This window comes from Stegastes partitus, unplaced genomic scaffold, assembly GCF_000690725.1.
Source record: "Stegastes partitus isolate 25-593 unplaced genomic scaffold, Stegastes_partitus-1.0.2 Scaffold833, whole genome shotgun sequence".
NCBI classification, from domain to species: domain Eukaryota; kingdom Metazoa; phylum Chordata; class Actinopteri; family Pomacentridae; genus Stegastes; species Stegastes partitus.
Window position 1 is genome coordinate 131,429 of NW_007578564.1, and position 11,044 is coordinate 142,472.

The following is an 11,044-nucleotide window of genomic DNA, read 5'->3' on the forward strand; positions in this document are numbered from 1 at the left end:
ACTGCTGAAACAGTTTGCGTGAGGATGGTGAGTAAGCAGCTGTTTTTTAATCCAGCTACAAATTCAGGGTTGGATTGAGGTTTGGGCTCTGACTCAGTCACTCCAGAAATATTCAACTTGTTGTCTTTGAACCATTTCCATCCAGCTTTGGATGCTCCGAGAGCTACATTATGATGCTGCCAGCACTATGCTTCATGGTGGAGATGGTGTTTGTGATGATCTTTGGTGTCCGCCAAACAGCCTCTAGCCCAGGGGTGTCCAATCCTGGTCCTCGAGAGCCCCTATCCAGCATGTTTTAGATGTTTCCTTCTTCCAACACACCTGATTCACATGATCAGGATCGTTATCAGGCTTCTGCAGAGCTTCATGATGAGCTGATCATTTGAATCAGGTGTGTTGGAAGAGGGAAACATCTAAAACATGCAGGATTGTGGCCCTCGAGGACCAGGATTGGGCACCCCTGCTCTAGCCTAATGGCCAAAAAGTTTATGTTTGGTCTCCTCAGACCATAAAAAACTGCTTCCACTTGACTTCTGGTAGATTAATCGTAGCAACTGGACTTTCTTGAAGACGTTTCACCTCTCATCCAAGAGGCTTCATCAGGTCTGACTGACTAGTTGGGAGTTCCAGATACTTATATCCTAAAGGAGCCATTAACACCTGAGTTTCGGTTACGTTCATCTTTTATACAGTCTATGCAAGAAACACACAATCATTATTGCCACATCAATGTGTTCCATATGTTGGGTAGTAGAACTAAGATAAACACTAGAATAATGTAATTAGACTGTGTATTTAACATAATTACAGACAAGAAAAACACAAAAAATACATTTGTCTTTAGACAGATTTAGCCCAGCGTGACTTCCTGTAACACCAAAATCCCCACAGAAAGTAAACTGAAGTCTCACTCTGTTCGTTCTGCTTTATGCAGAGGACGTGTTTGACCTTTTCCAAAGCGTCCTGAGTGATCTGATGTGGAAATTTGTATTCTCTCCTATTTTTGAGGCAAATTTAAATGACAGTGTCGAGCCAGAAACTCTGACGTCGACTTGGTAGGTGTCCTCCTTAACGACGGTCCCACAGCGCGACATAATCACAGTCGATCGATACCGGTGACTCAGCGATTGACTCCTTTTGGCAGCTTTAAAACTGTACATCTTACTTCTGATGCAACACCGACGTTGCCGTTCAGTTGCGCCGCAGTTTGGCATCGACGTGTTTGATCGCGAGCTGCTTTTTCTCCTTTTCATCTCTTTCAATTTTTGTCATTTCTTTCCGCCTGTTCTCTAATTCACCTTGGTTTTCCAGCGTTTACCTCCACAGGATTCACTCCCTCTCAAACTTTGTGTGACAGAAGAGGGAGAGAGAGACGGGGTTGGAGAAAGAGGGCATGCATAATTTAGGCTGCTCGGCTGAAGCTGGTCTGTGCCAGCACGGGGAACTGGACCAGAAATCACTCCCTCTCTGCCCCCTCGTCCTTGCAGCTGTCCCCTTGAAAAGCTACTTTCAGTGGTTTTTCTTCATGTTTGCATTATGTTGGGGAAATAAATCCTCTTCTTAGTGACTCTGTAATTCCCATTTTTGTGGCTTTTCACTGTTGGGTGCAAGTAATTTTGCAGCAGTTATAGCAAGAAAACAAAAAAGAACATGTATCTCTGATGGGAGTTTCATATAACTGGAATGACAGACTGATGTAAAGATATGCAGGATGAGCAGTTTTTAAATAACAGCAAAAAAAAGTCCCAAAATATGCAGGAAAAAAAATGGCAGTAACGATGCAATGTTAGGTTTAGCAGGTAAATTTAGTAGTTCAACTCTTTGCAGATTATGTTCTCCATCTTGGTTTAGCCTGTTAGCATGCTAACTTGAAGCTAACTTGAAGTCTGCTCCAACGCTAAACCAGCGGTTCTCAAAGTTTTTGAGCCACGACCCCCAAGATAGCATAAGTTTGTGACCCCCCAATTTGAATTTTCAATATAGCATGAGTAATAACTTTGTTGTTCATGCATTATTGCATTAAAAATTAATGTGTTAACTCCACAGATGAATCTCTTTATGTTAACATGTTGATTTTCTTTTGATTGAATGAATGAATTGATTTTAAGTCCGAAAAAGGAGTGGGAAGAAGTATACACTTTTAACTTTGACAGCCCTGATACACATTTATTTGATGAATGTAGGCTTTATTTTATTTATTTTTTTTTTTTACAATGATCTGGCGACCCCCTGAAATTATCTTGGGACCCCCATGAGGGTCCCAACCCGCAGTTTGAGAACCACTGCTCTAAACCTCAAGCAGTTTCTTGGTGATTTCTGTGGGCTTGTCAGGGACCAAGCAGTGAGGAAATGAGGCAAACAGGAACTTAAGGGGAAAAATAAGGGTTTTATTTCCCAGACAAATACTTCAAAACCAAAATCTATAAAAGAGGTCAACAAAATATAAGTACTCAAAATTACAAGAACAGAACAAGATGTTAACAGAACAAAACTGACCTAACAAAATGAGAACTGAAGGAACTTATATAGTGGTTTGGCCAAACCAAATAACAAAAGAGGGGAAAACAAAATGGACACCAACAAAAACTAATACAAAGGAAAATCTAAATAAATCCAAATCCCCCTCTGACATGGCCGGAGATGGTATGGCCTGATGAGCGGGCCTCTCTACTTAAATGGTTCAGCCCCTTGGCCACACCTTTTGCCTGGCTCACCGGATACCTCCAACATGGTAACTCAAAAGAAAAACTAAATTAATATAAACAGCAAAAGAATCCATATAACTTCACCTTGTAAAATGTGTGCACTCCATAGAACAAATGTGAAGCTAAAGGAAAATAAAGAAATTGAAAATCAAATAAACTGTGATGTGAATGTGAATTGTTTGGGGTGTGGTTGACTGCAAATTAAAAACAGGTGTGGTTAAATGAGGCGAGTGTGTGCACATTACCATTTTAAATGCCATGTGTGGCCTTGGCCATCACAGGGCTATTTTTTGTATTTCGTAAAGAAATGAAAAATCCCAGAATCAACATGTACGACATATTTTAGGTATTGCAGTAGTTACATTTTAATTTTTTTTTTTTTGTTTTGATCACATTACATTTTAGGTGCAACATAATCGCTGATGGCTTCAAAGTTACACAGAGGAGTGCAGAATTTTTAAAAATGTATTTATTTATGTGCTTTTTGCAGAATCTGGTGCAAACTGTTTATTTTTGGGAAATTTGTAAGACGTGTAGGATAAAGAGACTTTGATGAAATTTCACAATTTTAAGTTTATATTTGGTTTACTTTGCTGATTAAAGATGAGTAGTTCAGGGACCGTTGGAAAGCTGAAAATCTACCATTTTTTTCTGTTTTTGCAGTTTGTGATTTTGATTAACTGTTTAATTGTGGACATTTTAAAAAATAAATTAAATAACATGTCTTCCAAATTGTGCTGCTGGATTTTGGGGTTCAGAGTTAAATCAAGACTTGAAACTTTTTAATTTGTCGGTCATGGTTCGGACGATTTATTTCTATTTCTCACTGCTCTGTTATTCACTTCCAGCGCAATTTGAGTATTTCCACTTTTATTGCCTTGCTTTTTAATTCTTTTTTTGTTTGTTCCTGTTTGCTATTTTATATTGTATATTGTATATTCCATGTAGCTTGCATTGTGTTCCATGTGAAGGACTTTGACATTTATAAACTCGCCTTTTTACAAATTCACTCAAAGTGTAGCTGCAGAGACCAAAAATATCTCCCTCATGTTGCCACCAAATGGAAAATCAAGGAATCCCCAAACATAGAAGTTTGTTCAAAATTCTATCCCGTAGTTGTTGTGATGAAAGAGGTTAACTGACCAACCGACAGAGCAGCGACCCCAGAGTCCTGCGGCTTTTTAAAAACAACATATTTTGACCTGCGTATCTCCATGTTGCTCGTGATGACGCCTCAATAAAGACCCAGTTAAACGCTGTGAATAGATGAAGGCCAGCAGGAGGTCAGAGTGCAGCTACAACCGTAGAGAACAGAGCAGGTAGCTGTCAGAGGTCAAGCTTTTTATTAGACGTTTTATTAGTTGATTTTTATTATTCATCTTCGGTGCTGCCTTTTAAATAAGAGTCCACAGGAATCATACACCTCATGTAGTCACACTATTGCGGCTGTTCCTGTACATTGCATAGCTGGAATTATTTCCCAGGATCAGAAGAAAAACTACATCTCAAAACTGCAACTTTAGAAACAATCAGAAAATGTAAATCTCGGTGATTTTAATCAACTGCAAGATTGCTTCTGAATGTGTTCATCCACACAGTCCAGTCATTAGGTGCTAAAACTTCACAGAGTTGCCATCATTTTACTCATTTTGGTGACTGATTGTACTTCGGTAGCAGAAAAGTGGAAAGGTAAACTTTACATTGCTCTCTAGCTCTAACTCTGTCATTTGTGAGCATAAAACCCACGTTTTCTCTTCGTTATTCTGCTCAGTTTTCAAGCTGCATCATGGCAGTGCAGCTCCTCGCCCTTCAGCAGCCAACTTCTTCTTGCACTCCCCAGAAGAAAACAAAAATCCCAACAATGTTCGCCGATCATTAAATGTGCCATGAACTTTCTCCTACCTCTTCTCCTCGCGTCCCCTCTGGATGGCACAGCGGCTGCACTTCACAAGGGCCTGCCGAGGCGACAAACACGATGAGCCACCGGCTGTTTGACAATAGATATGTGTGCGAGGTAGACGCAGAGGGCTGAGGATTGGTGTGAAAGAGCTGTGACAGCCCGACAGAGCCGCTTTAACCACATCCTGCTCCTGCGGGTAAACAAGTTGGGAAATGTTTGGACGGGGAGAGATGTGCCACTTTGTCACGCCGGGTGATGTTCGTCCCTGTCTGGTTCCGTCGCTCTCTGATTGTGCTGCGCTTTTGTTTTTTTCTTTGTCTTTGAGGAACCACAGATTGCAAAAAGACAGAGCTTCAAATCTGGAAGTTGGGCAGCAGACGTCCAGGTCCAATCATTTCGCTACATCCGACTGTGTGAAGGAATCTGTTGTCCACGTTCTGTTGGATAACGACTTCTCACTTTCGTCCAGATTACAACAACCCAACAACTTTACTGTGTCTAGCTTTTGGCTTTTGTAAAGAGGTTCGTGGTCTCCAGAAGATGAATCCTCATAACTTTTCCTGACGTTAATGTTTGTGTTTTTGATTGAAATATCCAAACTGTTGGTTGGATTTCCATGAAATTTGGTGCAAACTGTTCCATCCCTGTTTGGCTCCGTGTTATTTTCAGGTCTTTACATATAACCGCTGGGTCAAGACCCCTTGGTGTCACATTTTAATACACTGGTTACCCTTTAGCATCTTTTTATAATGTGCAAGGTAGTCCAATACCTCTACAGATTTCCCTAACTGCCTAAAATAGAGGCAGTGAGACTGTAGCCAAATGTTATCAGCTGGTGTCGTCACAGTTTGCCTTGTCATATGCCATTAATATTGTGAAAAGTTGTATTTTTTACATAAATCATTGGTCTTATCTTAACAGTACCCAAATGTTTTTGGTCCAAACAGTAAAACAAAAGCAAAAAGTGACAAAAATAATGGACCAATGCAGTGCACCAACCCAGCTATCCTGGGTGAAAGGCTTTAAAGGCTTTAATTAGCCAAAGACAATCGAGTGCTTGACTGAAATTGTACCGATTGGTCAAACAAAAGTGTGTCACCTGTAGATCAACTTAGTCACAGTGCACTGAGTCCACTCTACTTACTATCCTTGATTTTAGTTGAACATAAAAATCCAGCATTTGCAGCATATGAGATCATTTTAACCTTCTTGTTTTACACTGAAATCAGACTCGGACCAGACCTGCAGTATTCATATGATAAGTAGAATTAAATCAACTGGTAATCTCTGCACAGGAGGGATATAACACATTGAAGTTAGTCGACTGTTTTTAGATGATCTGCCATGTGGCTGGTTGAGCAGTGATATACAAGCTCCTATTTGCAAAGTTTATATTTGACTTTTTTACCGTCTGTTTTGACATAATGCAGCCACGCCGACGACTTCTTTGACATGATGTCAGTTAGTTTGGAGCTGACTCTGAGCAAGCGCTCAATAAAAGTTAAAGACGTTAACCCTAGGGGTCTCCATCAATTTGGGGGAACTCAAGTTGTAGAAACATAGTGGTCGTCAAATCCTGCCGCTGCCACAAATATTGGATTAATCTTGTTAAACTGTTGATGTCGCACTTTTCTCCGTATAAGAGTAAAACCAACGATTGTCCAGCTATTGACAATTTAGCTGGATTAATGCATACCAACCAACTAATCGTAGCTATGCTTGGATTTAAAAACAGAATTGTGCCTTTATTCCATCTAGATAAGTAGATAAGTGTTTGAAGATGCTGAAATTAGCTTCTGAGCAGTTTGCAGAACATCACTGGGCGTTTGAAAGTAGTCATTTTTCAGAGAAACCAATGGTTACCACTGACTTGACTTCAGGTAGCAGGGCAGGTTGCCCACTAATCACAAGGTTGGCTGTTTGATTCCCAGTCCCTCCTCATGCCAAAGTATCCTCAAGAACCCAAAGTTGCTCCCGTTGCTGCTGGTGTTTGAATGTTTGTGTGAATGAGTGAATTGGAAACGCTGTCTTTAAGGCAGAAAAGCGCGATATAAGTCCAGACCACTTCACTTACATGCCAGTTTTAAATTGGAAATCACCATCTAGTGTTGCCTCCGATGCCAAAGGACACTTTGTGTGATCTCTGAGACATGATGGCTTTGACACGAGGGAAGTATTTGGAAATGAGAACAGGTTGTCCTGGCAGTATTAAACTCCAATTTCCATCTTGCACCGCTACCCGCTACAAAACACTTTCCTCAAAAGACGACTCACTGCTGTTAAAACGAACCATGTCTCTGCTTTTGTCTTTCAAGGACCCAGATTAACTTCACCGTGGCGATCGACTTCACGGCTTCCAACGGTGAGCTTTGTTGTAAACACGCTTTTAACACACACACACACGCGTGTTCAGTGACTCGCATGAAGACACACGATGTGCGCCGAATGCCTAGGGAGCGTTTATTCTAATATATGCAGATGGGGAATCAAGTGTTTCCTAATGGCCCTCTCCATCACACCTGGCAGCTAAAGCTCAGCGCGCTAACACGCTATGATGGCCGTGATTAAGGACTGTGTTATCCATCTACCCTTGAGCTCAGCTATAGCAGGACGGGCGGCGACAATTGAGCCAAATCCTATTAGATCAAATGAGAGCTTTCAGGCAGTGGGTGTAAAAAAAGAAAAAAAGTGATTGAGGTTGAGGTGTACTTGATCTTGTCGGGCTGTCACTGAAGTCTGGAGTTTATTAAAAACAGTTGAAGTAGAGGAGTCAGCGGCAAAGAGAGCAAAACAAGCTTTAATATTACATTGAGGTAATTAGCAGCCAATTTAACTCCATCAGTGAAGCTGTGATGGATCTAATCGGGTTCTGGTGCACAAATGCCCAAATGATGAAGCTCTAGAGATCAGTTTTTGAAAACAATCACTGCTGCGATGGAGCTCAGAAAACATGCACATAATGTAGAAGTTCAAGTGGCTCTTCACTCAGTGATGGTGGCTCCTGTAGAGCACCAATAAACCCACACAGGTTATGGCAGCTGTTCAAAACACACACAGATAATTAATTATCTGAGCAGCTCTTTTATGTGTGTGTTAAAAGAATATGTGGATTTTTTATTTTTATTTTTTTAATTTTACAGTGTCGGACATCACCTCATGGGTCAAATGTAGAAATTTTTTTTTTTAAATAATCTTTCAGATGTCGTTGTAGGAGGCCTCCAATGCACATGTAGTATATATGGGGGGGAAAAATCTGAATCGTAAATGCTTTGTTGATCCCAGAGGGGAAAATTGCTTTTTAAAAAAAAGAAAAGAAAAAAAGAGAATATGTTAAATAAAAAGCTAAAGGTGGGAAAAATGTATTATTTAACCATTTTATAAAGTGTTCAATCGTATAGATTATAGAAAAAAAATATAGAATATAGAAAGATAACAGGCAAAAATGTATTATTAAACCATTTTTGTTTTAGGAGATATCCAATGCATATAGAATACAGACAATAGAAAAAACAATCTCTCCGATGTTGCTGTAGGAGGCCTCTGATGATTTACAGGGTTTTCAGTGTTTTTAGTTTTTATGGGATGTGTTGTAATCATGTAGAATAAATATATAGACCAAAAAATGGTTCATTAGCAGGGTTCATTGTTCATCTACCCTCATGCCGTTGTATTTAAATATATCTCCAATAATAGTCACAAAGCAGTTATATTTCCTATAAATCGTCATTCATTGCTAAAAGAGGATTGAAATTGCATTTAAACAGTGCGTCCTGGTGTTCATTTGCATTTTTACAATCAATCTCTTCACGCTAACACCTAAAAGTGTGTAATTAGGTTTAACTACTCGATTTTAAAGATTTAATTGGAGTCTGATTTGACTAATATTTCAAACTTTGTCTCATCAGTTTCCCCAAAAGTTCCCCACACTGATGCATCAATAAAGCACATTCCTACTTACCAGTACAAAGCCTTCTATAAAAATCCAGTCAGAGTTTGATTTATTGACCACATTGCGACCTTCTCTCACCAACAGGCCATCCTGCTCAGCCCACCTCGCTCCACTACATGAGTCCCTACCAGCTCAACACCTACGCCATGGCCCTGAAGGCAGTGGGAGAAATCATCCAGGACTACGACAGCGATAAGATGTTCCCCGCGCTGGGCTTCGGGGCCAAACTGCCGCCTGATGGACGAGTTTCCCACGAGTTTGCTTTGGTGAGAACAAGAGGTCAAGGGTAGGAAGCAGGAATGAGAGGAAGAAAGGAAGGAAATAGTAGAAAAATCCTGCTGTTGAGCTTTTAAAGAAGCCTTCTGCAGCCATAGAATGAAGAAAAAAGGTTGGAAAAACTAACAAAAATCGCCTTTTTAAGCTGATTTGTATGCATATTATTAATTTACAGTGTGTTACATGTTTTTTTTCTCAGTAGATATACAGTTTTATGGTCTTCCCTAATAAAAACAAAGCACTGCATCACTGATCTAAAAAGTCTTCTCCTCCATGCTGGTCCATTTGCTGCTCAGTTGTGTGTATTTTATTCCAACAGGTAATATGAGGATGCTCGTATATATCTCACACAGCAATAGAATAGTTTCACAGCTAATCGACAGGTTCAGGTTTTGGGGGTTTAAATGTCTCAGACGCTTGACGAGCGGTTTACATCAACTCCTGTCAAGAGAAACAGAAACTCTTCACCGACAGGAGCCTCAGATGGGCAGAGGGGAATACAGCGCTGAGTCAAGTTGCATTTGAGGAAAAAGGCAGATTTGCTTCACTGAAAAGTTGCTGCAGTCGTGTAGTTGAATTCCAAGTAAAATACGTTTGATTAAAACAGCGAGTAATTTGAAAATGAGCAAAGAGGCGGCACCCAAAGAATCCACAGCCTTAATAATGCAGACGTTTAAGGCTTAATAAAATCTAAATGGTGGAGTTATATTCAAATTTATCCCCGATGCAGTGGTCATGAATGCAGAAATTAGCCACAGAGACCAAAACTGTTTCAGTAGCAGTCTGTAGACATGTTTATTTCTGCTGTAGAGTTTAGCATTTTAACATGGACTGTCTTACTTTTGGAGGCAGCCTCTAGTGGACATTCAAGGAACTACAGTTTTTGGCAATTCAACACTGAATTCACATTTTAGTCCTGCTGGTGGTTAGTGCTTGATTTTTACATTGCATTTGCTTACTTTCTGTTGCTTTGAAGTTCATTTCCCGGCCTGATCTTGTTGAAAGACTTCCTTGATATAAGCAGAATGGACAAACTGCGCCCTCCAGATCCTGTATAAGACGGGATTTCTGCACGTCTTGTTGCAGCTGTGAAGCCATTAGTGGCCAACGGTCACATGATTTAAAAAAATCAGGGACTTTTTGGCTGAACTGCAGCCAGTGTTTACACCAAATACAGAGGAGACAACGTATGGAAATAAATTCAGCTGTGAGGAGTAAAATATCTATCGTATGTAGAGCCACCCAATTTTTTTTTTCTCCAGCGTTTGTAACAGCTGTGGGCAAAAAATACTGCACATGCTGAATCTGTTTTTTTCTGAATATTTGTAGAATAAATCATCAGCAAACTTCAGCTTTTGGTTTTTTTTTTTGTTCTTTTATATGATTTATGGCATTATAAAAGCTTGTTCTACTGCTGAAAATACTTTTTTTTTTTTTTTTAAATTTCCTATGAAAACTATGCCCAAAAATATTCTCACAAACTGCTTAGTTTATGAATTAAAACACAATATTCATTCTAATTTTTTTGTTCCATCTTGACTCTGTTTGTTCCACCTGCTTCTGCTCTTCTTGTGACTTTTATTCATGCATCTCTAATTATAACGAAGCCCCTCCTTTCTCCTGCAGAACGGGAACCCTCAGAACCCATACTGTACGGGTATTGAGGGCGTAATGGAAGCCTACTACCAGAGTCTGAAGTCGGTTCAACTGTACGGACCCACAAACTTCTCCCCCGTCATCAACCACGTGGCCAGGTAACACATACGCGCCAAAGAATCCAAAGATTTTAATGTAGTGTCAGATGTTGCACATTTTGCTTTTCAGTTCTCACAAGGCGTGCGTATTTGCCATCGCTGCTTTTGTAATGACCTTGAAGCGGCTTGTTAAAGCACATTTCAACCGACACCAACGTGTGTTCTCAGCTTTTCTGTAATGAGCCCAGTTGCCAGGTAGCTAACACGAGTCTGAAGGAGCTGATTGCTTGTTTGTTTGTGTCAACGAGAACATAATTTATGCTGCAAAGGAAAATCACATGATGCAGACAAGAAAAAAAAAGACGTTAAGAAACCATTCATGCGAGCATGTAATTAAAGAGGTGCACTTAAGCGATGTCTCTCATCAGGTTACTTCACATATCTGCCAGATAATTTGCAGAAATACTCACGGTAATTGTGTATTTACACATGGAGAGGCAAAGTCTGGAGGGAAAACGGT

General features: G+C 40.1%; 1 protein-coding gene across 1 annotated transcript in view; it reads left to right on the forward strand.

Annotated features, from left to right (window-relative positions):
* The window catches only part of LOC103365370 (copine-8), a 130,886-nt gene that overhangs the window by 102,328 nt on the left and 17,514 nt on the right, over positions 1-11,044 (forward strand). Inside the window, exons 14-16 of the mRNA XM_008292793.1 lie at positions 6,921-6,967; positions 8,639-8,820; positions 10,457-10,584. Of these exons, the coding sequence (XP_008291015.1) occupies positions 6,921-6,967; positions 8,639-8,820; positions 10,457-10,584 (357 nt within the window). The remainder of the gene's footprint in view (positions 1-6,920; positions 6,968-8,638; positions 8,821-10,456; positions 10,585-11,044) is intronic.